We start from the raw sequence: 23,363 nt of genomic DNA on the forward strand, positions 1-23,363 counted from the left end.
TGTCAGCTTCTGTTCCCACCCTGTGCAACAGTCAACATTTTTATAGGTGTTCATCTGGTTCTGCCACAGTATTTTTTCCAGAGAAAGAAACTGGAGCTTGTCCAGCCTTTCCTTGATATTTCTAATCTCTGTTCTGTTATATTTCTGAAGAAAGGTGTCAGCCCGAAACGTCGACTGTTACTCTTTTTCCATAGATGCTACCTGGCCTTGCTGAGTTCCTCCAGCATTTTGTGTCCATTATAATCCTACTTTTTTTTTTAAAATTAAGCACTTCTTTCTCTAATGCCTCTGTACCCTTTTTTATTACATAGCTTTTTGCCTTTGTCCAAAAAAAATACCCTACACATTTTGTGACTGCAACAGAAAATATTTTCTGTTCGGCTGATGGCCAAATTTAGTTTCCGAATACCTTTACCCACTGATGATTGAGCAATCGGAAATACCAGTCCCTTAACATGTGACCACAGTTTTGGCCTATAGAGACTGAGATTTTTTTCATTAAGAGTCTGAAATTTGTGTGTAGATAGTTTAGATTCAATACATATGTAACAACTGGAATTAGTTCAACTTGAAGACTCTCAAGCATAACCTTTGGTCTCAATTGTCAAATTTTTCCACGGTTGGATTGGTCATTTAATCAATATATCATGTACAGTCTTTACACCCCCTAATCAATCTCCACTAATTATAGAAGCCTGATGAATTTAACAGATTAGAAATTGAACCTTTTAGGAGTGTGAAGTGGTTAATTTCTGAATTTCTTCCATATACATTCTTGGACTTGGCTTGAAATTGGTCTAAGGCTCTCCTCGTTTATTGTAGCAATATTAGTGATACTCATCAAGACTACAGACCATAACCGTGAGAATCTACAAATGCTGGAAATCCAGGGCAATGCACACAAAAGCTGGAGGAACTCAGCCAAGGCTCGTGGCCCAAAATGTGGGTCAACATACCTGTTATTTTGGTCAACGTATCTACAATGTGCAGCCATTAGTATTTCAAAGGATGGGCAGAGATGTGGAGAAATGATAGCTAAAAAAAATGACCTGTTGGAGTGACTTTCAGCTTTGATCCATCACCATAAGTTTCTTGATGAAATGCAAGCATCAAATCTACTACAGGTGTTGGTGTATTTGGTTAAACCTGTCTAGTGATGGTATGTTTTTTACGCTGGTAATGGTTAGTGACCTTTGGTTGACATTTCACTAAGACTGTTAATGCCTCACCAGATGGTTTACACTTGGACTGCTTGAGCAGGGGTAAGTGGCACTGCAGGGTTGATTGGTCATGATCTGAATGGGGTAACGCTCAACTGAGTGATCCAGTCCACTTGTTGCACCCTTATCCATGTTCATTGTTTCAGAGCCCATAAATAAGCAATTCTGGGTGATGCTTTGCTCCCAGATTTTTTGGGTTTAATTGGTTTTCTGCCGTCGATGGAAATTCTGTGTCCAAAATTTAAGAGGATACAGCTACTGATGTTTAATTGTACCAGTATTGTGCATTTTACCGCTTTTCTCTTGTCTTTAGATAGTTTAAGGATCCACTGATTGTTCTATCATTCTTAGTGCATTTGGACTCTGCAGAATCAAAGTCACAAAGATTTTTGCCTTCAAAATGTAGATGGGGGCCGATGGAATACAAGAAGTGGGATGGCTGCTCCACTCTTTGCACAGGGTATCAAAGGTTACAGGGAGAAGGTCGGGAGCTGGTGTTGGGGAGGATCAGCCATGATTGAATGGCGGAGCAGACTCAATGGGCCAGATGGCGTAATTCTGCTCCTGTGTCTTATGGTCTTATAAGGGGCAGGTCTAGACCTACCTAATGCGTTTGCTTCTTCCCCAGAAATGTGTTGTCATGGGATGCTTACTGGAATTTATTTTCAGAGCAAGCATTGAACTAATGGTTCATTTCTACCGCACTCCATCAATAAACCCTAGAAATCCAACTTAACTCTGTGCTGAAGGGTTTCCCAATTTGTATAAATGATACAAAACTAAACTCCAGCTGTTAAGCAATGCAAAATAAGCTAACGAAGTGAGAGATCAGGAAGAATTGGCAGTGAGATATCACTGCTGTCATTTTCTTTGTTCTTGTGTATTCATCTGGTGCTTCGTAGCTCTGGGGCTCTGCCCAGCTGGCGACCCATCCATGTCACAGCATGGGGTCAGAACTTTTCCGAAGGTCCTTGGAATGTGTAACAAATCCCTTAAGCTTTATCAGTTATTCTGTGTGTGCGCCATGAGCTCAGTGCTTGGGCCAAACGCTGAGAATATTGCTGCAGGAATGTGCTCAGTTGGCCAAAAGCAGAGCTAGCATCTTGTTAGAACTGTTAAATTGTTTCCCACACAACCTTTTTATGGGTTTGATGAGTTTATTCCCTGATGCTTTTCTTTCAAATTAACTTGTTTGCTTTTCTAAGAACTCGACATCCCTGGGAGACAGTAAAGGTAGTTAGCGTTGATTCATTCCAACACATTTTGGATAGGCACGTTTCAGAAAATAACTTTTTGGGTTAAAGTTTTGGAGTAATCTAGAATGCTGCTTCAGATCTATGATTCCCAACACCCTTTGATTATTGTTTTCCTTTTATCACTAAGTTTGTGTCAGTCAAAATTTTTCATCATGCATTTGTTTTTTTGATTCTGGATTTACTTTGCTCCTCTTTCTCATTCATACTTCACTGCTAAATCCTCTATTAGTAGAAAATGAACCAGCCAGCAGTGACTGTATTCCATTCGTTGTGTAAGCCATGCATCCCAAGTCATGCTCTTCCATAGGATTTTTTTTTTTAAAAAGGCAGGGTAGAAATTGGTCATTTGCTTCATCTGACCTGTGCCGTTGCTGATGTTTCACATACATCCTCCATTTATAATTCCTTCAAATCCTTTCCATGTATCCCATCTTGCAGAATTGTGTTTAGTATCACTGTCATATGTTGTGCAACTTGCTTCTGTGGGTGCAGTGTGATGCATATTTTTTTTAAATCTAAGTTACTACATAAAAATATATAGTAATGAGAGGGATCAAAACAGCGAGGTAGTGTTCGTGGACTCACGGACCATTCTGAAATCTTTTAGTATGCATTGGGTGAATCGATGTTCTTTGCTGCTACCACTTCAATCGGCGTGTTCTGATTGCGATCCGCATGATATTTCTTAAGTCTTTCTTTGATTAGTTAGCATCCATCTTAGTCAAAACAGGGCTTTTTTTGCCCATCCACATTAATTCCATCTGCCTCCAATAGATCTGCTATTTTTCAGTTATTACCTAATTGTGTTCCGTTGGCCTGTGCTCATCCACAGTGGTATAAAGTTTAAGCAGGTTCAAGAAGTCTGGAGATACCCCAGACTATTTTACTTTGTCATACATCAATGACTTTGGATCCATTTTCTGTGTCTAACTTGGTTTCTATCAAGTAGCTTTCTTGCTTAAATTAATAGATTTTTAAAAAATAATATATTGGAATTGCTATATATTGGATGGGCACATGTTGAGTTGGAACATATTTCCATGAAAGGGTTATCGTATGAGGAATGTCTGGCAACTCTTGGACTGTACTCCCTGGAGTTCAAGAGAATGAGGGGCAACCTCATAGAAACATTCCGAATGTTAAAAGGCCTGAACAGATTAGATATGGCAAAGTTATTTCCCATGGTAGGGGAGTCTAGGACAAGAGGGCGTGACTTCAGGATTAAAGGGCGTCTATTTAGAACTGAGATGCGGATAAAATACTTCAGTCAGAGGGTGGGAAATCTGTGGAATTTGTTGCCACGAGTGACTGTGGAGGCCAAGTCATTGGGTGCATTTAAGGCAGAGATAGATGGGTTCTTGATGAGCCAGGACATCAAAGGGTATGGGGAGAAGGCAGGGGAGTGGAGATGACTGGAAGAATTGGATCAGCCCATGTTTGAATGGCAGAGCAGATTCGATGGTCCGAATGGCCTACTTCTGCTCCTATATCTTATGGTCTTATTTGAAGAGAAGTGGATATTATTGTGACGTACTGCAGGTTTAAAACTTGGTTAAGTATTCCCATTGTATTCAGATGATCCGTTGAGGAACTGTGGTCAAGCAATATCTGTGGAAAGAGGAATACAGTTAGCAATCCAGATGGATGAACAACAGAGAAAAGATTGCAGATGCTAGAAATCTAAAATGAAAACAAAATGATGGATATACTTAACAGGTCAGGCAGCATCCATGGAGAGAGAAACGGCTAATATTTCAGACCCATGATCCTTCATCAGGACTCCTGGGAATATATGGTTGGGACAAGACTGGTGGCAAAGCATTTCAGTTTGCTGTCTTCCAACTCCCTGTGCAGCTCAAACAGCAATTGCTCATACATTTTCCATTATATTTTTGGAAATTTCATCACAACATTTCCAGACGGGGTGAGGTGCTGTGGCAAACTTACTGTAATTCGATTCAAACAACAACCTTTGGCAAGTTCTGTAGGAATAGGTATTACGCAGCGCTATGGGTGAAAGATCACAAAACATAATTTATAGACTTGCCTTGCTTATTAAAATAAAATCATCAACCACTATAAGAAGTAAATCCATACTTGAGCTCCAGGCAGAAAGATGGATGGATGTAACTGTATACTGTGTCTATCTGCCAAATAGATTCTTCATTTGGTCACCTGATTGTAATTGGAACACTTTGACCAAGTTGTAAAACTGTAGATTTTGCCACAACAGTATTCTCTTGCATGAAAATGGAAAGAAAATCACAGGTGCTGAAAGCTTAGAAATAAAAACAAAATGCTGGAAGCACTCAACAGGTCAGGCAGTGTTTGAGGAAAGAGAAACAGTTAACATTTTGTTCCGCAACCCTACATCAGATGTATTTTCTGTTTTCAATCAAATTTCCTTCAAATGCTCCATTTCAAGATCTGTGCCCACTATGATATACAGAAGTGAAAAATTCCTCCGCAGGGCTAAGTCCGCTCATTGTGCAATTTACATGCTTGTGTTTTGTGAATTAATGAATCTAGCTTTATGTGCAGGTTGGTGTCGATCCACTTCCAGGATAAAATGAAACTTGAGAAAAGGTGTGGACAGATAAACCCCTTTTTAAATGGAAGTTAGACTGGGGTGGGCTGGTGGGGGGGGGAGGTGTTATTCTCCTTGTTAATGTTAATTAAATGAATGTAGCTGCTCTTTGACCAGGGAGCAACCTCAAAAGCTCTGCCAAATGCCTTTGCATTCTACTTACTACAGAGAGTGACCTTGTTGCTTTCACTGATATTTGCTCCAGCTGTTACAGTGATTAAAAGTGTTTGAAGGCTGCCCAATGCCTTGACTTGTGTTGACGACATGTTTTTGTGTGTATATAATGGTATGCATGTTGTTGGACGTGCACCAAGATCTCCTCTGTGGGAATGACATGACATGTTGGGTGAGCTGCTTCTTTGGGCAACATACTGTGAATAATGTACACTTTGATCATTGGAAACTCTTTTCATTCCCGGAATAGTTTGTTTGATATTAATGAAATCAAGCTTTCCCTGTGACTGGTGTGTGAGAGGAGGGGAAGAGAGGAGGGAGAGGAAAGAAGGGAAGTCAGATTATGGGAAAAGGCAACTTCTTCTTTGACGAGTGCAGAAATTCCTTGGAGACACGAAGGAATAGTTATTTCAGCAGAAATAACTATTGGATATTATGAGCTACTTCCATATTTGGTTTTGCATACATGGATTCTGAAAGCAGGTAAGGGGAAAAATACTTGAACTAGAATGCTTAAATCAAAAGTTCAGCCAAATTAATTTGGTAATTCAAGGAGAATGAAATGGAACTCGTTTTCTGTATTTCAATTTCACAATTCTATATGTGGTCGACCACTGTTGTAGTCCATCTATGTGCTGAAATGTTTCTCGAAGAGCCTTGAGGTTTAAGTTCAAAGTAAATTTATTATCAAAGTATGTATATTATCATACACTACCTTGAGATTCATTGTCTTGCAGGCATTTACAAGAAAAAATGCAACAGAATTTTACACAAATTATACATGAACAAAAACTATACAAAACAAAGCTATACATGTAGTAGCACTATAGCAGTTAGTAAAACTCTACTGCAGTACCAGCAGCCCAGGTTAAATTCTGCCACTGTCTGTAAGGGGTTTGTCATAGGGAAAACGCACAATCCCCTTCTGTACCTCCTGTCCGATGGTAGCAGCTAGGAGAGGGTATGACCTAGACGGTGCTAATCTTTGATGGATGCTTGAGGTAAGAGGCATGAGGTTATTTATAGTGATAAAGATGGGCCAGGACTCTGATTGCTCTGTCGGTATTCTTTGTAGATACTATGATCTTTTTATGTCTTTGAGAGAGAAGGATGTTTCAGGGTTGAAGATTTTTTAGCCACTTGTGTGCCACTGAAATAGGAGAGAGCATGGGTTTTGTGTGCATCCCTGGAGTGAGACTGAACCCAATACCTTGTTCTGAGTTCAGTAGGTTGCAGATTGATCCAAATAGTGGATGCTTTTTAAGTGGGAGTGTTTTTTTATTGTTTATTCATATCTTGTGATTTGGGCATCAGTGGTAGCTCAGGCATTTTGTGAACATCTCCTATTGCTCCCAAAAATATGATGTTAAATCTCAGACCTGAACCAGAGCACTTTCTGGTGAAAGTACTTCCACAGGGGTGTTGGATAGGTGAGATTTAGAATTGCTGACAGAAACAAAACAACAATATACTTCCAAGTCAGGACTTGTGTGGCGAATCTCTGAAGTCCTTGCCTTCCATTATGGCAAGGGATCACAGGTTTAGCAGGTGCTGCCAGGTTAGACTGGCGATGAAAGGAATGACTGATTAAATACGTGGATGGTGCCCATTAAACTGGTTGCTTTGACTGGGTAGGGTTATTGAAATTGCTCTCTTCTAGGCAAGTAGCATCTATGATAGTAAAGCCAGGTTTTTACTTAGCATCAATATTCACTTGTCTAATCCACTTGAGTTTCTAGTTGATGTAAACCCACAGGGTGTTGGTGGTGTAACTCAATAATATCATTGCCATTGAGTGTCAAGATCAGGTAGTTAAGCTCTTTGGTCATTTCTGGTTGGTTTCATAGGGAAAATGCTACTTGTCACATCAAGACTACATGTTGTCTTAGTTTGGATACGTGCAATCAGTTCCTTTGCTGAAAACTTGCAAATAAAATTAAACATTGTTAATACAGCTGTGAATGTCCCCATTTCTGATCCTGCTAGAAAGAAGGTTACTGATAAAGCAGCCAAAGATCATTGATGTCCAACACTGCAAATAGGAACACTACCATGATACCCTGGAGCCGGAAGGATTGACCTCCAACCACCACAATCATCTTCCTTTTTGGGAGGTATGACTCCACCCACTGGAGTGTTTCCTCTGACTGTTGACTTCAGCCTTTTGCCCAGATCCTCAGTGCCACACTCAGTCAGATGATACCTGATGACAGGGGCAGTCACTTTCACCTCATTTTGGAATTCTGCTTTTAAGTCTATTTTTGAATTGTCTGTGAAGAGATTAGGGGCTAATTGGTCTTAGTGAAGACCAAACTGGGAATTGCTTGTGGTTAGTTGAGATGGTGATGATGAAGTCGTCTGGTTGGAAATTCATATTCTGTCTGCTCATCTGAAAAAGTTGCTTTCATACTCGGCCCTAGCTGACTTGGCTTTAAATGGTCATTTTGTGTTCCAACACTGTTCTCTGATTCCAGCACTTTGAAAGAGGCCCCTAGGTATTCCAGTTCCTTGTTTCATCCTGTTAGCTTGCAATTTTTCCCCTTTTCTAGATGATGAATATAACCAGGTGATTGGGGGCGGGGGGGAGAAGTTGTTCATCTGCTCTGTACTCCGTTCTGTTCCTGATACCAACTGCTGTCAGTTGGTATATTCTCACTGGGCCTGGGCTTCTGGTAAAAGTAATGGACAGACTCCTTCAGGTATACAATGCCATCACTTTCGACAAAGCAAAACCAAGCAACATAAATGGCAACCAAACTTTTCTGCTCGATTAAATCAATGTCCTTTATTCTTGCTTTGACCAACAGTATGTGGAGGCATATTCACAAGCCCACACAGCCCCCAACAACCCTGTGATCTGCCTGAGGTCGACATGAGAGCGTCCTTCAGGTGGGTGAAAGCATTTGGCCCAGATATCTGGTTGAGTACTGACAACCTCTGCTAATCAATTGGCTGGAATGTCTACAGACACCTTCAGCTTCTTTCCTCGGCAGTCTGAGGTACCCACCTGCTTGGCAGGCTTCAGTCTTACCAGTGCCCAAGAAGAATGTGTCAACCTGTCTGAATGGCCATCATCCTATAGCACTTGCATCCACCATGAGGAAGTTCTGAGAGAGTTTGGTCCTGAAGCACATCAACTTCTGCCTGAGGAGAGACCTGAGTCTGTTCCATTTTCCCTACCGTCACAACGCTCTGGAACACCTGGATACTGAGGATTTCCCTGAAGTTCATCACTGAGCTCCAAGACCTGGGCCTCAGTTCTTAGTTCAACTGGATCCTCTATTTCATCACTGGTGGACCTCAGTATGGACAAGCAACAGCATCTCCTCCACACTTGCCATCAGCCAGGTGCACCACAGGGCTGTGGGCTTAGCCCCCTGCTCTACTCATTTTGTAGTCCAATGCTGTGTTTAAATTTGTTGATACCACTGTTGGCTGAAACAGAGGTGGTTGTGTTAAATTGCCATATATTGAAAATCTGGCTGAGTAGCGCCTCAACATCTTTCACTCAATGTCAGCAAAACCGAAGATCTGATTATTGACTACAGTAGGAGGAAACCGGAGGCCCATGAGCCAGGCCTCATTAGGGGAATAGAGTAGAGAGGGGGTTTAGTTTTAATTTCCTTGGTATTAACATAATCGGAGGAGCTGTCCTGGGACCAGCACACAAGTGACATGAAGAAGGCACAAAAGTGCCTCTGCTTTCTGAAAACTACGGTAGATGCTGCATGGCAATGAAAACTTGACAAGTTTCTTTAGATGCAGAGTAGGGAGTATCCTAACTGGTTGCATCACTACCTGCATATGAAAGCACCAATATCGAAGAACGGAAAGCACTACTGAAAGTAATGGATACAGCAGTCCATCACAGGCAAAACCCTCCCACCAGTAAGTACATTTGCATGGAGCACTGCTGCACAAAATCAGCATACATCATCAAAGATTCCCAGCGTGCCCTCTTCTTGCTACCACCATTGAGCAGGAGGTATAGAAGCTTCGGGTCCCACACCGCTACATTGCAACCATCAAGCTCCTGACCTGCATGGATAACATCATTCACCACTGCTCTGAACTGATTCTATGACCTGTAGACTCACTCTTAAGGAACCTACCACTCGTGGTCTCGGTTGTTTTTATTTGCACAGTTTGTCTTTTGCACATTGGTTGTTTGTCGGTCTTAGATTAAGTATAGTTTTTTTTGTAAAATTCCATTTTTTTTCCTGAAATTGTATGCCAGAAAATTAATCTTAAAGTAGTATGTGGTAACATAATTGTACTTGGTGATTTACTTTAATCAAGTAGCAAGTACTTTAAAATTTAATTTGTGACTGTATAATGTAGCTAACTCTTAATTGTTGAAGTAGATTCAGATTATCATGCATGGACTTACTGTGCCCTGATTTAAAATGCAACTTTGATCTAATGTAATATGATCAATGAACAGTTTCATTTTGAAGAAACAGCATGAAGCTCTATCTTTGCCTAAAATGTTCCAGGAAAACCTGACCAGATTATAAATTGACTTCTGGATTTTTAAAGTATTAAATGGTTTTAAATCTGGTTGTGACCTTTTTTTTTTCATCTGAAGAGTTTGCTTGAAGCCAAGCAGTTTAATTTCCTTTCACTATGGGGCCGGTGGGGGTATCAACTGATCAAATGGTGTGCTTCCTGCTTTAAGACAACCTTCATCAAAATTTACTAAAACAGCTTTGTTTAATCAATGGTTTTAACTCTGGTGCTGTGTGTGAATGAAGCATTGCACAAAGTTCCTCCTTTCTGCCCTGGTCTTCCACGCTAACTGATACCATAAGCCCTGGATGCATGCCAGCTTTTAATGTAAAGAGTTGTTACCTACAGTTACATAGTGACTTTAACCTCAGCACATTCTATAAGAACTTCAGAAGTATTGTCAAATGAATATTGATAACAAGTCATATAGAGCAACAGCATGGTCCAGGGGATAAATTTTAGGATAATTTTAAAGGAGAAATGCTCATTTGGGGAAGGAATTGGAACCTAGAACAGTTTAGAATACAGATGTGAAAACTGAGGAAGGTCACAATTGAAGTGACACTGATATCTTGGAATTTTCAAATATTGTAGATTCCAGTTAATTGGGACATGTAATGACCAGTACATTTTGGCCCAATTAAGCAGCTGCCCCAATTAGCTGAAGTTGGTCTTTTTGAACTATTTTCATGAAGCTATTTGTGGGCACGTGGTCAAGTGGTTAAGGTGTTCGACTAGCAATCTGAATCGAGCCCCAGCTGAGGCAACGTGTTGTTCCCTTGAGCAAGGCATTTAATCACACAGTGCTCTGTGACAACACTGGTGCGAAGCTGTATGGGTCCTAATGCCCTTCCCTTGGACAACATCGGTGTCGTGGAGAGGGGAGACTTGCGGCATGGACAACTGCCTGCCTTCTGTACAACCTTGCCCAGGCCTGTGCCCTGGAGAGTGAAGACTTGCCAGGTGCAGATCCATGGTCTCACAAGACTAACGGATGCCTTTACTATATGTTTAACAGTAACAAATTATGTATTTAAATAAAATACAGAACAAATTAGAATGCTACCACTTATTGAACAGTACTATAAAATTATTTCCTAATAGTTATGACACAGGAATTCATACAGTGTACGCTGCCATGTTCTCGTGACTGTAAATGAATAATATCAGCATAGACACCAAGTGCAGATAGTGGACTGACTTCATTGCTATCATGCACGAAGTTGTGTCAAACTTCAATATCTCAGCCCAGATGAATAACATAACCCAAGCAAATGCAACTGACGCTATTTTAAAAACTGTTCACTCTAAGCATGTTGTAGTGTCTTAAGCAACTGATGCTAGTTAGAAACTTTTGCATCCTTCAAATCTTCATTTTCACTGTAACATTCAAGATGATTGTTGATGCCTTCAAATTATTCGTAGTTCATAACTTGCTGAAGTAGTGAAATTGTTTCATTTTCGACACTGGCAGGTTTTAGCATCTCCATGCCTGAATGCTCTAAACCACAGTGAACAAAACAGTTCTGAATTGTCTTGCTGTTTATTTCTCACCATCTATCAATGGCATAAATACTGCCTTTTGAATGCAAACACATGCAACTGACTCTTTGTTTATTCATTTGTGTGGGTTTTAAGAGAATGGGACGACATCTGTGAGGTTTCGATATAGTTCACCACCTATTCCAGAAATCTCCTATTTAATTACTGTTCACAAAAAAATTATCCTGGGACTGGAAGGATTAACATGAGTGGCAGATGGCTCTGGCCCAGTAGTTACTAGAGTTTAGAAGAATGGGGGAAGATCTTATTGAAACCTATGGAATAAGAAAGTGAATGGGGAGAAGATGTTTCTTATAGTAGGGAAATCTAGGACCAGAGCTCATGTCCTTCTATTCTGAGGCTATCTCTTTAGAATTGTGATGATGAGGAATTTCTTTAGCTAGAGGGTGGTGAATCTGTGGAATTCACTGCCACAGGTAGCGGTGGAGGCCAAGTCACTGGGTCTATTTAAAGCGGCTATCAATAGGTTCTTGATTGGTAAGGCCTTCAAAGGTTATGGGAGGAAGGAAGAAGAATGGGGTTGGGACAGAAAATAAATCAGCTGTGATGGATTAGTAGTACAGACTTGTTGGGTTGAATGGCCTAATTCTGTGCCTATGTCTTGTGGTCTTCTGATCTTACAAACTGAAATGAGAAAAGGGAACCAATTCTTAGCTTCAGGATCCAATTATTAATTTGTCCAAAATAATTGATTTGTAAATGCACAAATCAACAAATGAAGCTGTTGCCTTTTTAACACTTTTCCACATCATGTGACAATGAGGTATTCGTGACTATTGCTTCTCCAAGTGCCAATAGTAGACAGCAGCTCCACATGTGTCGGGGGTTGCATATTCTGCAGCTGCACTGAATCAAGCCACCGTGCTGCCTCCTTGAATGGAGCTGCTTGTTACCATGGGTACTGCCACTGTCTGCTCCACGGTGATGTTTGGAGACTGCTATAGAGGGCAAAGCCAAGGGCTAGCTCAGCACAGCCTTGGGGCTGGTTGAAAGATTCTGGTCTTGAAGTCGAGAACTCATTGGAATCTATAAGATCCAAAGCAGAACAATAAGTATTTAAATATACTCGTACATCATGGAAACAGGCCCTTCAGCCCACTAAATTCATGCTGAGCATCAACCGCACATTCACACTAATTTTACATTAATCTCACCTTGGTTTTGCACTGCGGATGTACCATAGTGCAGGACATGGTACCTAGCAGATAAAACATTAAACCCGAAGTGGTGTCCACCCACAGCTTGATGTAAAAGTTGCTGCAGCATTATTTCAAAGAGATTGAGGTAATTTCCCCCTAACCAAGGATAAACCCACTGGGGATTTTTGAGGCTACTACATGTGGCTTGGAAGAGAACATCTTGCTTGAGGCACAGTCGTTATATTTGGATATCTAGGACAGGTTTCAAATAGGCAGTCACAAAGTGAAACAAGAGATTCTATGTCAGTTTTTCATTATCCTTGTCTTAAATGTTTAAAATTGTACAGTGTATGGAAAAATATAAGGAAAATAAGAAATAGGAGAAGAAATGGGACATGTGGCCTCACAAGCTTGTTCTGCTTTCAATAAGATCGTGGTTTATCTCATCTTGGCCTTCGGTCTATTTTCCTGCCTGTTCCCCATAAACATACTTATTTTTGGTCTATATTGGAGACTGTTTTGACTTTTTACATATTCAATGATTCAGACTCCAGCTCTTTGAAGCGGAGAATTCCAAAGATTCATGAACCATAAATGAAGAAACTGTTCTTCAACCCCATCTTAAATAAGGGGAAACATCCTTGTGTCCAACGTATCTGTCCCTCTGCGAACCTTTCTTTCAATAGGTCACCTCACATTGTTCTCTACTCCATAAGACTCCAGCCTGGCCAATTTTTCCTCTTTTAAAAATAACCCCTTCATCACAGAATTCAACCTGGTGAACTTCTATGCAATTATATATTATCTTGAGTAAGGAGATTTGCAATGCTTCGGGTCTGGTCTCACCAAAGCTCTATAGTCAAAGCAGGACTTGTTACTTTTTATTCTCCTTCACTATTGCAATTTGCCATTTGTCCACCTTATTACTAGCATGCTTGCCACCTTTATATTTATATCTCTTTATTTAAACCAGGGGTCCCCAACCTTTTTGCACTGCGGACCGGTTTCATATTGACAATACTCTTGCGGAGCGGCTGATCCGGGGGGTGGGGGGGGGGAAGGGGATAGGGTTGCCAACGGACAAGAGTAGAGCCAAATACGTTGTTTACACAGAGAGACTACAATGACCATGAAGCCTTGCGCGGGCACCAGTGCGCATGCGTGTACGTGCCGATTTTTTCTACAAATCGTTTTTGGCGATTCTAGCGGGGTGGGGTTGTTAATCACGACCGGAATATAGGTGATAAGTGGTTAATACACTCAATTTCATTTCTAAAAGGGTTTATCTAATGAATTTAATATTAAACACACAGTGTATATTTTCCTCACATGAATATAGTGATAAGTTAATTATCAGGGAAGGACAGGGGAGCTTGAAGTAAGTGTTGAACGAACTTCCAGTGGAAGTGGTAGGGGCAGGTTCGATATTATTTAAAGAAAAATTGGATAGGTATATGGACAGGAAAGGATTGGAGGGTTATGGGCTGAGTGCAGGTCGGTGGGTCTAGGTGAGAGTAGCGTTCGGCATGGACTAGAAGGGCGGAGATGGCCTGTTTCCGTGCTGTAATTGTTATATGGTTATATAAGTAAGTCAATAGCATCATAACATTTTAAGTAACGTTTGGATATTAAACACACAGCACATATTTTTCCCGTATGAACATATAAAACCATTGCAACACACCAATATCGCTGAATCAGTGGGAGCCCTGGGCTGAATGCTTGTTTCCCTGCAACAAGATAGTCCTATCGAGGGGTGATGGGAGACAGCGATACTTGAACGGAGTTCCTTATGTCCAGTCTATTCCGCAATTTGGTTTTCGTTGCATTCACTGCAGAGATGTGTTGGAAATGGAAGCAACGTTTTCAGTGCTTTCATGGCTATCTCAGGATATTTAGCCTTGACTTTGAGATCCAGAATGCCGGCAGAGATGTTATGTCAAACAGACTTTTCAGTCCGCTGCCATTTGCAAGCTGGATGACGCGCGGGTAATGACCTCGCATGCATAATGGCTCAACAGTGGGCATGACAAAGAATGAGGAAAGGTGCAGCTGACTCCTATCGCCAAATCATATTGTTTCCTCGCGGCCTGGTAGGGCATGCTTTGCGGCCCGGTGGTTGGGGACCGCTGATTTAAACAATATCCTGCTTTGCCATGCTGTTTTCACACTGATAAAAGCACTTAAATCATTGTTATTTAGAAAATAGAATATATACACATATTGTACACACTTTAAGATGATATACATGTCTCACTCACTCTAACACAAATTTTTAGTTTCCTCATCTTTTGATTTTTGAAAAGAAACATCTTTCATTCAGAAAGTGCCATGTTATTGGAAACGAAACAGAAAGGGTCCTTTTATGATCTTGGTCAAGGTTTTAACCTTTAAGGTTCTGTTATTGGATCTATGATTTCCAGTCTGCTTATTCCCATACCCGGAAGGCTGAATGTACTTGGGATTCTCTCTGAGTACAAGTGCAATGTTTTTGTTAATCTGTAATGTGCAGCTCATGAAGTTTGCCTTTAATGGGAAGTGTTAATCAAAGCTCTGGGCTTTTGGCTGCTTGGGAATGAAAGGGAGAAGGTTTGCTGGCAATGGGAGTTGTTGGCAGTTCCTGGGATCAAGTCACATGATCCATTTTCTTCCCCTCTAAGTCATGACAGCATCTCCGTAACCTAACTCCACTTGAAAGGCTGGAACTAGTAGAGCTGAAAGGTGTTTGGTGGCAAATCTACAGATGCAGCTGTCAGCTGATTATTTGTGTGTGTGTGTGTGTGTGTGTGTGTGTATGTACCAAATAAATCTGAAAGGTCAACTTCGAAGCTTCATTGCACAGAAGCTTTCTGAATGAAACTGAAGCTCTGGCTTTGGACAATTGATCTGTGTATGAGATTATAATCTACTGCCTTGAATGGTGCATATTGGGATTTCATCAAACAGTACAAAGATGAGGAAAGGTTTGTTTAAAGAAGGGATTTTAACTCAAAGCTCAAATGGTATAGGGTTTTTTAAAATCCACCAAGTTGAGGAAGGGGCTCATCTTGAGCATGCTGGTTAATGTTCAGGTGCAGAACGATCCATAGTAATTTTCCAACCATAGAGTGAATTGGCAAACTGTAAGAGATTACCCTTTTGCTTCTGACTGGAAAGGAAACTAAAGCTATACAGAGGCTGCCTGTTTGTTATCGCCTGTCAGCTGAACTTGATGGGTAGCTCTCCATTTCTGAATCTTTGATATTGTCTATTCAAGTCCCGCTCCAGGGATTTGAACACTTAATCCAGATTGGCACTCCCGTGAAGTACTGAAATCCTTGTGAAGGGACTGTTCAATCGATACCATGTCTGCTGTCTTGGGTGGGTGTGAAAAATACTTTGGCAGTTGTTTTTGAAGATCTGTTAGGGCGATCCCTTAAACTACAATTAAGTTTTCTTGCCAAAAGAAAATGATGAACTTCTTAGCTGAACATGGACTTGCATGTTAGTCTACAGAGCAATGGCTATAATTCAAAGCACTTAAAGGACCACATAGTAGTACATCTTGTACAGCCAGAGTGTAACAGCTCCAGTAGCCTGATCTCTGGTGTTTCTGTGTGGAGTTTGCACATTCTCCATATGATCGTGTTTCTTCTGAATGTTACATTTTCTGCCTTGTATCACAGGAGTGTGGGGATTGCTTGGCTCATTGACCACTAAATTCTCTGTGTTATGCTCTGTACGGGAATAGAAGAATCTGGGAATGTGGCAGTAAAATGAAGTTAATGCAGGATTAGTTTAAATGGATGCTTGATGGATGGGCAAACAGCCTGTTTCTGTACCACACGATTATCTAAGATATGGCAAGTTAAATAATATGAATGATGCTATATATATTTTTTTTTAATGTCATGATAGATGTGCATCTTTAAGAAAGGATGTTAAAAGCAAATTCAATGGAACTTACCAAAAGGGATTTTATAAATAAATGAAGAGAAAAAGATACATTTGAACTATAAGCAAAGAACAAGTGTCTAGGTCTATGGAGAGAGGCGCCAGCCATATGCCTTCCTTCCCTCTGCTTCTGTAATAAATACAAGTTAGCACATCACTACTATTGACTTTTATGTAAATTAAATATGCACTTTTCACCAATTGATTCTTTCAGTGCAAAGCCCATAATCTTGGCCCTTACTGCTGTTGGACTGCCCACAAAATTCCTGCCTTATTTTACTGTGGACCACCCTGAGTCAGTGATCAGAATTAGGTGGATTGTCACTATTTTGCAAGATGTGATATTTGTTGCTTTGCCATATCAGTGCAGAGCAAAGGCATAAAATTACTATAATAACAAAAACGAATAGCGCAAAAAAAACGACATGACATAGTGCTCCTGGGTTCATGAACTGTTCAGAAATCTGATGGTGGAGAGGAACCATTTGAGTGTAGGTCTTCAGGCTCCTGTTTCCCACCTCCCTTGTGGTAGTAAGAAGAAGAGAACTTGCCCGAGATGGTGACTATCCTTAGTGATGGCTGCTAACTTCTTAAGGCACCGCCTCTTGGAGATGACCTTGATAATGGAAAGGTTTGTGCCTGTGTTGGAGCTGACTGACGCTACCATCCTCTGCTGTTCTTACGATTCTGTGCATTGGAGCCTCCATACAGGCGGTGGTGCAATTATTCAGAATGCTCCCCACTGTCCATCGATAGAAATCTCTCTTCAAACTCCTAATGAAGTAGGCCACTGCATGCTGCCTTTGCGATTGCATCGATGTGTCGAGATGCATCCTCTGAGATGCTGACACCCAGGCACCTGGAGCTGGGTACCTTTTCTACCACTGATCCCTCAATGTGTTCCGGTGCGGGTTCTCCTGACTTCGCCTTCCTGATGTCTGCAGTCAATTCCTTGGTCTAGCTGATGGAGAGTGAGGTGGTTGTTGCAACACCAGTCAACCAGTAGATCTATCTCACTCCTGTATTGCCTTTTGAGATGTTACCAGTGCAATGATGTCATCTGTGAATTTATAGATGGCACTTGTTCTATTCTTTCCCACCCCGTCATGAGTTCAGAGAGAGTTGAGCATTGGGCTAAGTTGTCATCCTTGAGGGGTGGCTATGTTGACTTTCAGCAAGGAAGTGCTCTTTTTACAGATCCATACTAACTGTAATTTTCCAACGAGGAAGTTCAGGATCCATTCTCAAGTGGGGTACAGAGGTCCAGGTTTCAATACTTGGTAATTAATACTGAGGGGGATTTTGGTATAGAGTACCAAATTGTCATTGATAAACTGTTCCCTGATGTGTGTTTTGCTGTTTTCTGGGTGCTGCAGAACAAATTGGAGAGCTAGTGAGATTGTATCTGCTGTAGAGCTGTTGAAGCAGTAGAATTTAAACAAATGTTATTCTCAAAACTGCCCTTAAGAATTCCATGAAATCTGTTGCCCAGTTATCAGCATTAAATTACAAAGCTTGAAAAGTTAATCATGACCCTTTCTTAATACACTCAGTACCCATTTTATTAGTACACCTGTACACCTACCTGCTAATGCAAATATCTAATCAGGCAATCAGATGGCAGCAACTCAATGCACAAAAGCATGTAGTCATAGTCAAGATGTTTAGGTGTTTTTTAGACCAAACACCAAACATCAAAAAGGGGAAGAAATGTGATCTAAGTGACTTCGACTGTGGTGGTGGTGACTTCGATTGGTGGTGCCAGACGGGGTGGTTTGAGTATCTCAGAAACTGCTAATCTCCTGGGATTTTCATGGATAATTGTCTCTACAGTTTACAGAGAATGGTGCAAGAAGCAAAAAAAAAATCCAGTGAGTGTTAGTTATGTGGGTGAAAGTACCTTGTTAATGAGAGAGGAGAATGGGCAGACTTGTTAAAAGTAACAGTAACTCAAATAACCTTGTAGGTTTTTGTAAATAAAATGGCAGAGACGTTGTAAGTTTAAGGGAAACCGTAACAATTCCATTTATTGTCAACTTAACACAGAACATAAAACAGTTTTAAAAAAAACTTCATGTCATTACATCAGACCCGCCTCTTTAAGTGAACCCCAACTCAATGTCAGTGGTTGTGAATTATGCATATTTCCACCCATTACATTACCCTGCAAACTCGCATTACAACAGTAGTTTGTAGAAGAGCCACTCTGAACGCACATGTCAAACCTTGATATAGATGGGCTACAGTAGCAGAAGACCACAAGCATACACTCAGTGGCCACTTTATTAGGTACACAAGATACTTATTAAAGTGGCCACTGACCGTAAGTTATTGGAAATCGAACCACCCCCCCAGCCCCCATCAAGGTCGACTAAAGCAATAAGAAATCACTTGTAATCTGGAGTTGGCCTCGTAACTTTTTGTAATAGTTGGTACCAAATATTTGTGTTTCTGTAATCTTGCTCTTAATTTGTTACGAGCATCGGTGAGCTGATGGGTTTGAGAGAGGAAGGTAGTCTTAAAGATGTGGGGTAGATTGTATTCTGTTTTCAACACAATTTTAAAAATTATAGCAACCCCTAACCTTCCCCCTTAAAGCAAATCTGTGTGAGTTGAGTGTTTTTTAAAAAAATTTCTGGATCATCTGTTAGGATTTCTGATTAGTGGCAGCTGTTTGCTGGTAGATTTGTAAACTTTCTATGCACTTAGACTTTTTGGGCATGGTACAGATGATTCACAGGGATGAAAAGAACTGAAGGAAAAGAAGGTGGCTGGGACAAGGACAAGGTAATGGGTTCTAGAGAAACTTCATTGCAAGAGGCTAGTTGAATTTAAACAATTCACTGTTGCTCATAAGAAACTGAGCCCCATTAGAGGTCGAAAAGGGAGATTAAAGGGTTTCTCAGATTTCACCAGATAGCTTTAACTCTGCAGGCTAGAATAATCAATTGCATGAGTTGCAGGTGCAAGTTCCAATGCAAAGGCAAGCTGCAGAACTCTGTGCGGTAGTTGTCTTACAAACAGAACTCAATATAAAAATGGGTTTTTGCTTTAATCCACGAATGTGATGTTTAAGATTGAGAAGATAAATGAGGATGCAAAAAATGGAAAGATGTGCTGAGAAGGCTGAATCAAATGCGATAAGGGTCAGCATTAATAAAACAGTTGACTGAGTTGTTCCCACCCACCACCCCACAGTATTGTCTATTCTGTGCAATTTAATGTTTGCAATTTTCTCTGCTGCCTGATCCATAATGGTTCTGCAGATTTTGTTATTTGTTTCATGCTTTTATTTTCTTGATGCGCATTTGCGTTGCTATTTCTGGCATTAATTCTATGCAACATGTACTTATTTTTATTGCCAAATCTCTTCATATCTAATTTCATAGGGCAAGCTCTTCCAGGGAGTATTGGGTCATTCATTCTTTGGTGCTGTCTCAGAATGACAGTGTAACTGGACAACTTGGACTTATGTGACAAAACTCCTGTCAAGCACTTCACTGCCGTTGGATAAAAATTATTGGTAGACTTTCACTGAGCCACAGGAGGTGACGCTGGGACAAGTGGCTGAAAGTTTATTTTAAAAAGTGTGTTTTAAGAAAGGAGGTGGGAAGGTTCATGTGGTTGAAATGTTGGGCATCTTTGGCTAAAATTGGAAAAGGTTTATAACCACAAAGCTTAGAAGTGAGAAGAATATCTGTAATAAAAATGTGCTTAACAAGAAATGTTTGCAGATAAAATCATAAAATATAAACTTCAATTTCGAATGTTAAACTGGTGAAAATCTATTGTCAGGGCACTATTGGAACAGGATGTCTGTCTGCTTGTCCTCAGAAAGGTTGTGCTAGTGGTGAGAAAGTACAGATGAAATTTATTATGAGTGGTTTTGTTTAAAAAGAAAATCAACAAACTGGGTCCCTTTCATTAGATCAAAGTACTGTAAGTTAAAGGGGAGATCTGGAGGTGGTGTTTCTTGAAGTAAAAATGGAAAATGAATTTTGCTGCTCAGTGGATGAGCAATTTGGGGGGATTAACTTATTCACTGAAAGAATGAAGCATCAGATGATAAGTTCCTTATGTTGAAGGTTTGGACCATGAAGGGTAGTTATTGAGCAATGCGATGCCTAATCAGAACAGGCAGGGAAAGTGGATAAGCAGCTGAAAACTGAGTACAAAGAACATAGTGACTTAAATGAAGCTTATAACAATGAGAGCACAAGTAGAAAAGTCAAATAATTCCCACTTTTGTACAATTCTACATAAAGAATATAAACAATGTCAGTAAAGTTGTCCAACTGTATACATAACTCTTCCTTTTCAAAATAATGAAAGGATACTTGAATCAGTTCAACAAACTGTTCATCACCAGTGGTTTTGTTTTGAATTTGGGGCAGCAGATATGCAACTTGCTGCTGCTCTTTTTATCTGAGTTCCTCTCTGCAGGGAAGTGCATATCCTTTGTTAATGACTCATCGACTGAGATTCTTTCCTATTCCCCCACATCTGTTACTTGTCTATAAAATGTATTTTTTCTCTCTCTCTCTCTCTCTCTTTGCAGGAACTTTTGAATGGAGAACTGAAAGGTGGTCAGTTCCTTGATGACCAGTGCCCCCTAGAGGGTAAGTGAAAAATGCAGCACAGTCAGAAGCCCACAAGGTGCAAGTCAGTTAACATTTAGAAGACTGATTTTGTTCTATGTGTGCTCAATTCATCAGAAGCTGACTGTTGAAAGTACTCACTCAAAGTCATAAAGCTAGTGCTTTCATTTCATTACACATATAAAAGAATTTAAGAGAGATTTAAATTATGAAATTTGGTAGAATCCAGCAATACTTAACACTGTATTTTGGTGAGGGATGTCTTTTCTGTGCCTTTGAGTTGGGGGTGTCACTGCCAAAGCCAGCCTTTAATACCTGACTCTAATTGCTTTTGGAAGATGACAGGGAGTAGCCATCTTGAACCACTGGGTGTCATCAAGTGAAGTTACCTCCAGAATGTATTCAGGGAAGAAGTTCCTGGTCCGGTAGCAATGAAGGAATGACCAAATATTTCTAAGACTGGATGCTGTGTGGTGGAGGGGACCATGCAGTTATTGGTATTCCCATGCACCTGCTGCTTTTAATCCTCTTGCTATCTGAGATTGTGGGTTTGGAAGGTACCTTCAAAGTAGTATGGGCAAGTAAGTGCTGTTCCTTTTGGAGATGGGTTGCACTGTGTACTGGGGGCAAAAGGATGAATGTCCTGGGTGGTGGACAAGATTCCAGTTAAGGAAGCTGCTTTGCTTTTAGACGCTTTCTCTCACCTCTTACGGATGAGGCAGAGAGTGGTGCATTGTAAAGTTTTAGAACATCAGGTCCTCACTTCTACAAGGTGTATGGTGGGAATTTCGAAAGTTCTGTCAGGCTAGAGGAGGTCGCCAATGGGAATCTAGAGTGAAATGTTCTTTTAATCAATTTCTACCTTTTGACATTTTAAATATTCAAAGTTTTACAAGAATTATCTGACAACTTCTGATTTTTTTGAACCACATGAAGAGATCTTAGATCATTTAACCTAAGGATTGGCCACAAGTGGCTTTTAAGGACCAACTTGGGGGGTACAGAATGAGGTGGAGGGAAATAGGCATTAGGAGGTGCAGCCACCAGGGCTGGAGAAATGAAAATCATGGATATCCCAAGAGACTGGAATCAGAGGAGCAGAAAGCAAAGTGCAATTTGACTGGTGGGAGGACTTCTGCGTATGGAGCAGAATTTCTGAACCAAGAGGCACCGTTAGTCAAAAAGCAATGGAATTATTGCTTTCACATGTTCGAATCTGGCCAAGAGAGGTTTGAGTAATTTCAACTTCTGTTGCCCTAGCCAGAAGCTTCAGAACTCTGGAAGGAGCAAAGAGATGAATGATGGCTGCCCAGTTTTTACCGAGTGGTATTACGGGGGGTAGAAGTAGAATTGGGATGAGGCACATATGGAACCAAGAAGCTTATCCTGATAGTCAAATATAGCCATGATTGCCAACAAGCTCCTCAAGCTGTTGTCAGGAACAGGGATGGAGTCAGTAGCTGGGGCTGCAGGCAGCCGCATTGACCTTTCCCACGCATGGTAGGGAGGCAGTGGATTCTGGCGAGCAGTATGACAAACTGTAACAAGTGAAGCAACTGGGAGAGGCAGGGCAGGTAGAACAGAGTGCCACCTGCATTCAATCGGAATCTGACAGGGTGAAGCATAACATGCTTGTAAACAAGCCCAGATGGCAAAGAGGAAAGTAACAATGTCTTTTAGTTTTCTGTGTGTTTGCCTAATCCACCCAGACAGTATCGTATAGCTATATACAGTCTTTGGATATAGCTGCCGGTATTGGCTGCTCACAGTGGAGCCTTCAGTAAAGTAGCTATAATTGCTGGTGTTATTTTAAAATCTCCTGTTCCAGTGTTTTGTCTACTGCTGCCAATTGCTGTCCTTTGTTCTTGAGACTGCATTAAGTGGGGTCACATGCAAATAAGACTTGAGCGGGATGCATTTTTCCTGTAGCCCACGTGGAATGGGGGGAAATGTAGAAAGAAAGGATGATCAACAGGATTTTAAAAAAGCACCACCCCTCCCCTTCTCTCCAAAAGGTAGTTGTGTTGGCATTGTTTGTGATTGTTTAAGTGGGAGTCGAATGCACAACCTCCTGCAGGTGGCTCATGTCTCTGCTTCATCTTGTTTCATGCACACTAAATAGTCCACTTTTATCTCACCTTGGGGGAGATTGTGGCTAGCCTGGAAATGAAATAATCTGATGTCTCAGAAACTATTCAGAGAACACATGAAGTAGTTTTTATTTGGGGGTGGGGGGTGCCAACCTGCTTTTTCTCCGCAAAATGCTTTTTTTAATGGAGTACTTTCAGAGGTTTATGTAGAATCCACAGATAGGAGAAAAACCATTCAGCTGTGATGGTCTCACTCTAAGATTATGTCCAGACATGATGTGAGTTATAAAAGTT

The 23,363-nt window shown here is 40.8% G+C and overlaps 1 protein-coding gene across 3 annotated transcripts in view; it reads left to right on the forward strand.

The window, feature by feature from the left end:
* nkd2b (NKD inhibitor of WNT signaling pathway 2b) overlaps window positions 1–23,363 on the forward strand; it is a 116,463-nt gene that overhangs the window by 66,526 nt on the left and 26,574 nt on the right. For 2 of the 3 annotated variants that reach the window (XM_063069750.1, XM_063069751.1), the window contains exon 4: window positions 20,940–21,000. The exons of the other annotated variant lie outside the window; for it this stretch is intronic. In XM_063069750.1, the coding sequence (XP_062925820.1) occupies window positions 20,940–21,000 (61 nt within the window). The remainder of the gene's footprint in view (window positions 1–20,939; window positions 21,001–23,363) is intronic. 3 annotated transcript variants of the gene reach the window in all.

Source organism: Mobula hypostoma, chromosome 17, assembly GCF_963921235.1.
Source record: "Mobula hypostoma chromosome 17, sMobHyp1.1, whole genome shotgun sequence".
Lineage (NCBI taxonomy): Eukaryota > Metazoa > Chordata > Chondrichthyes > Myliobatiformes > Myliobatidae > Mobula > Mobula hypostoma.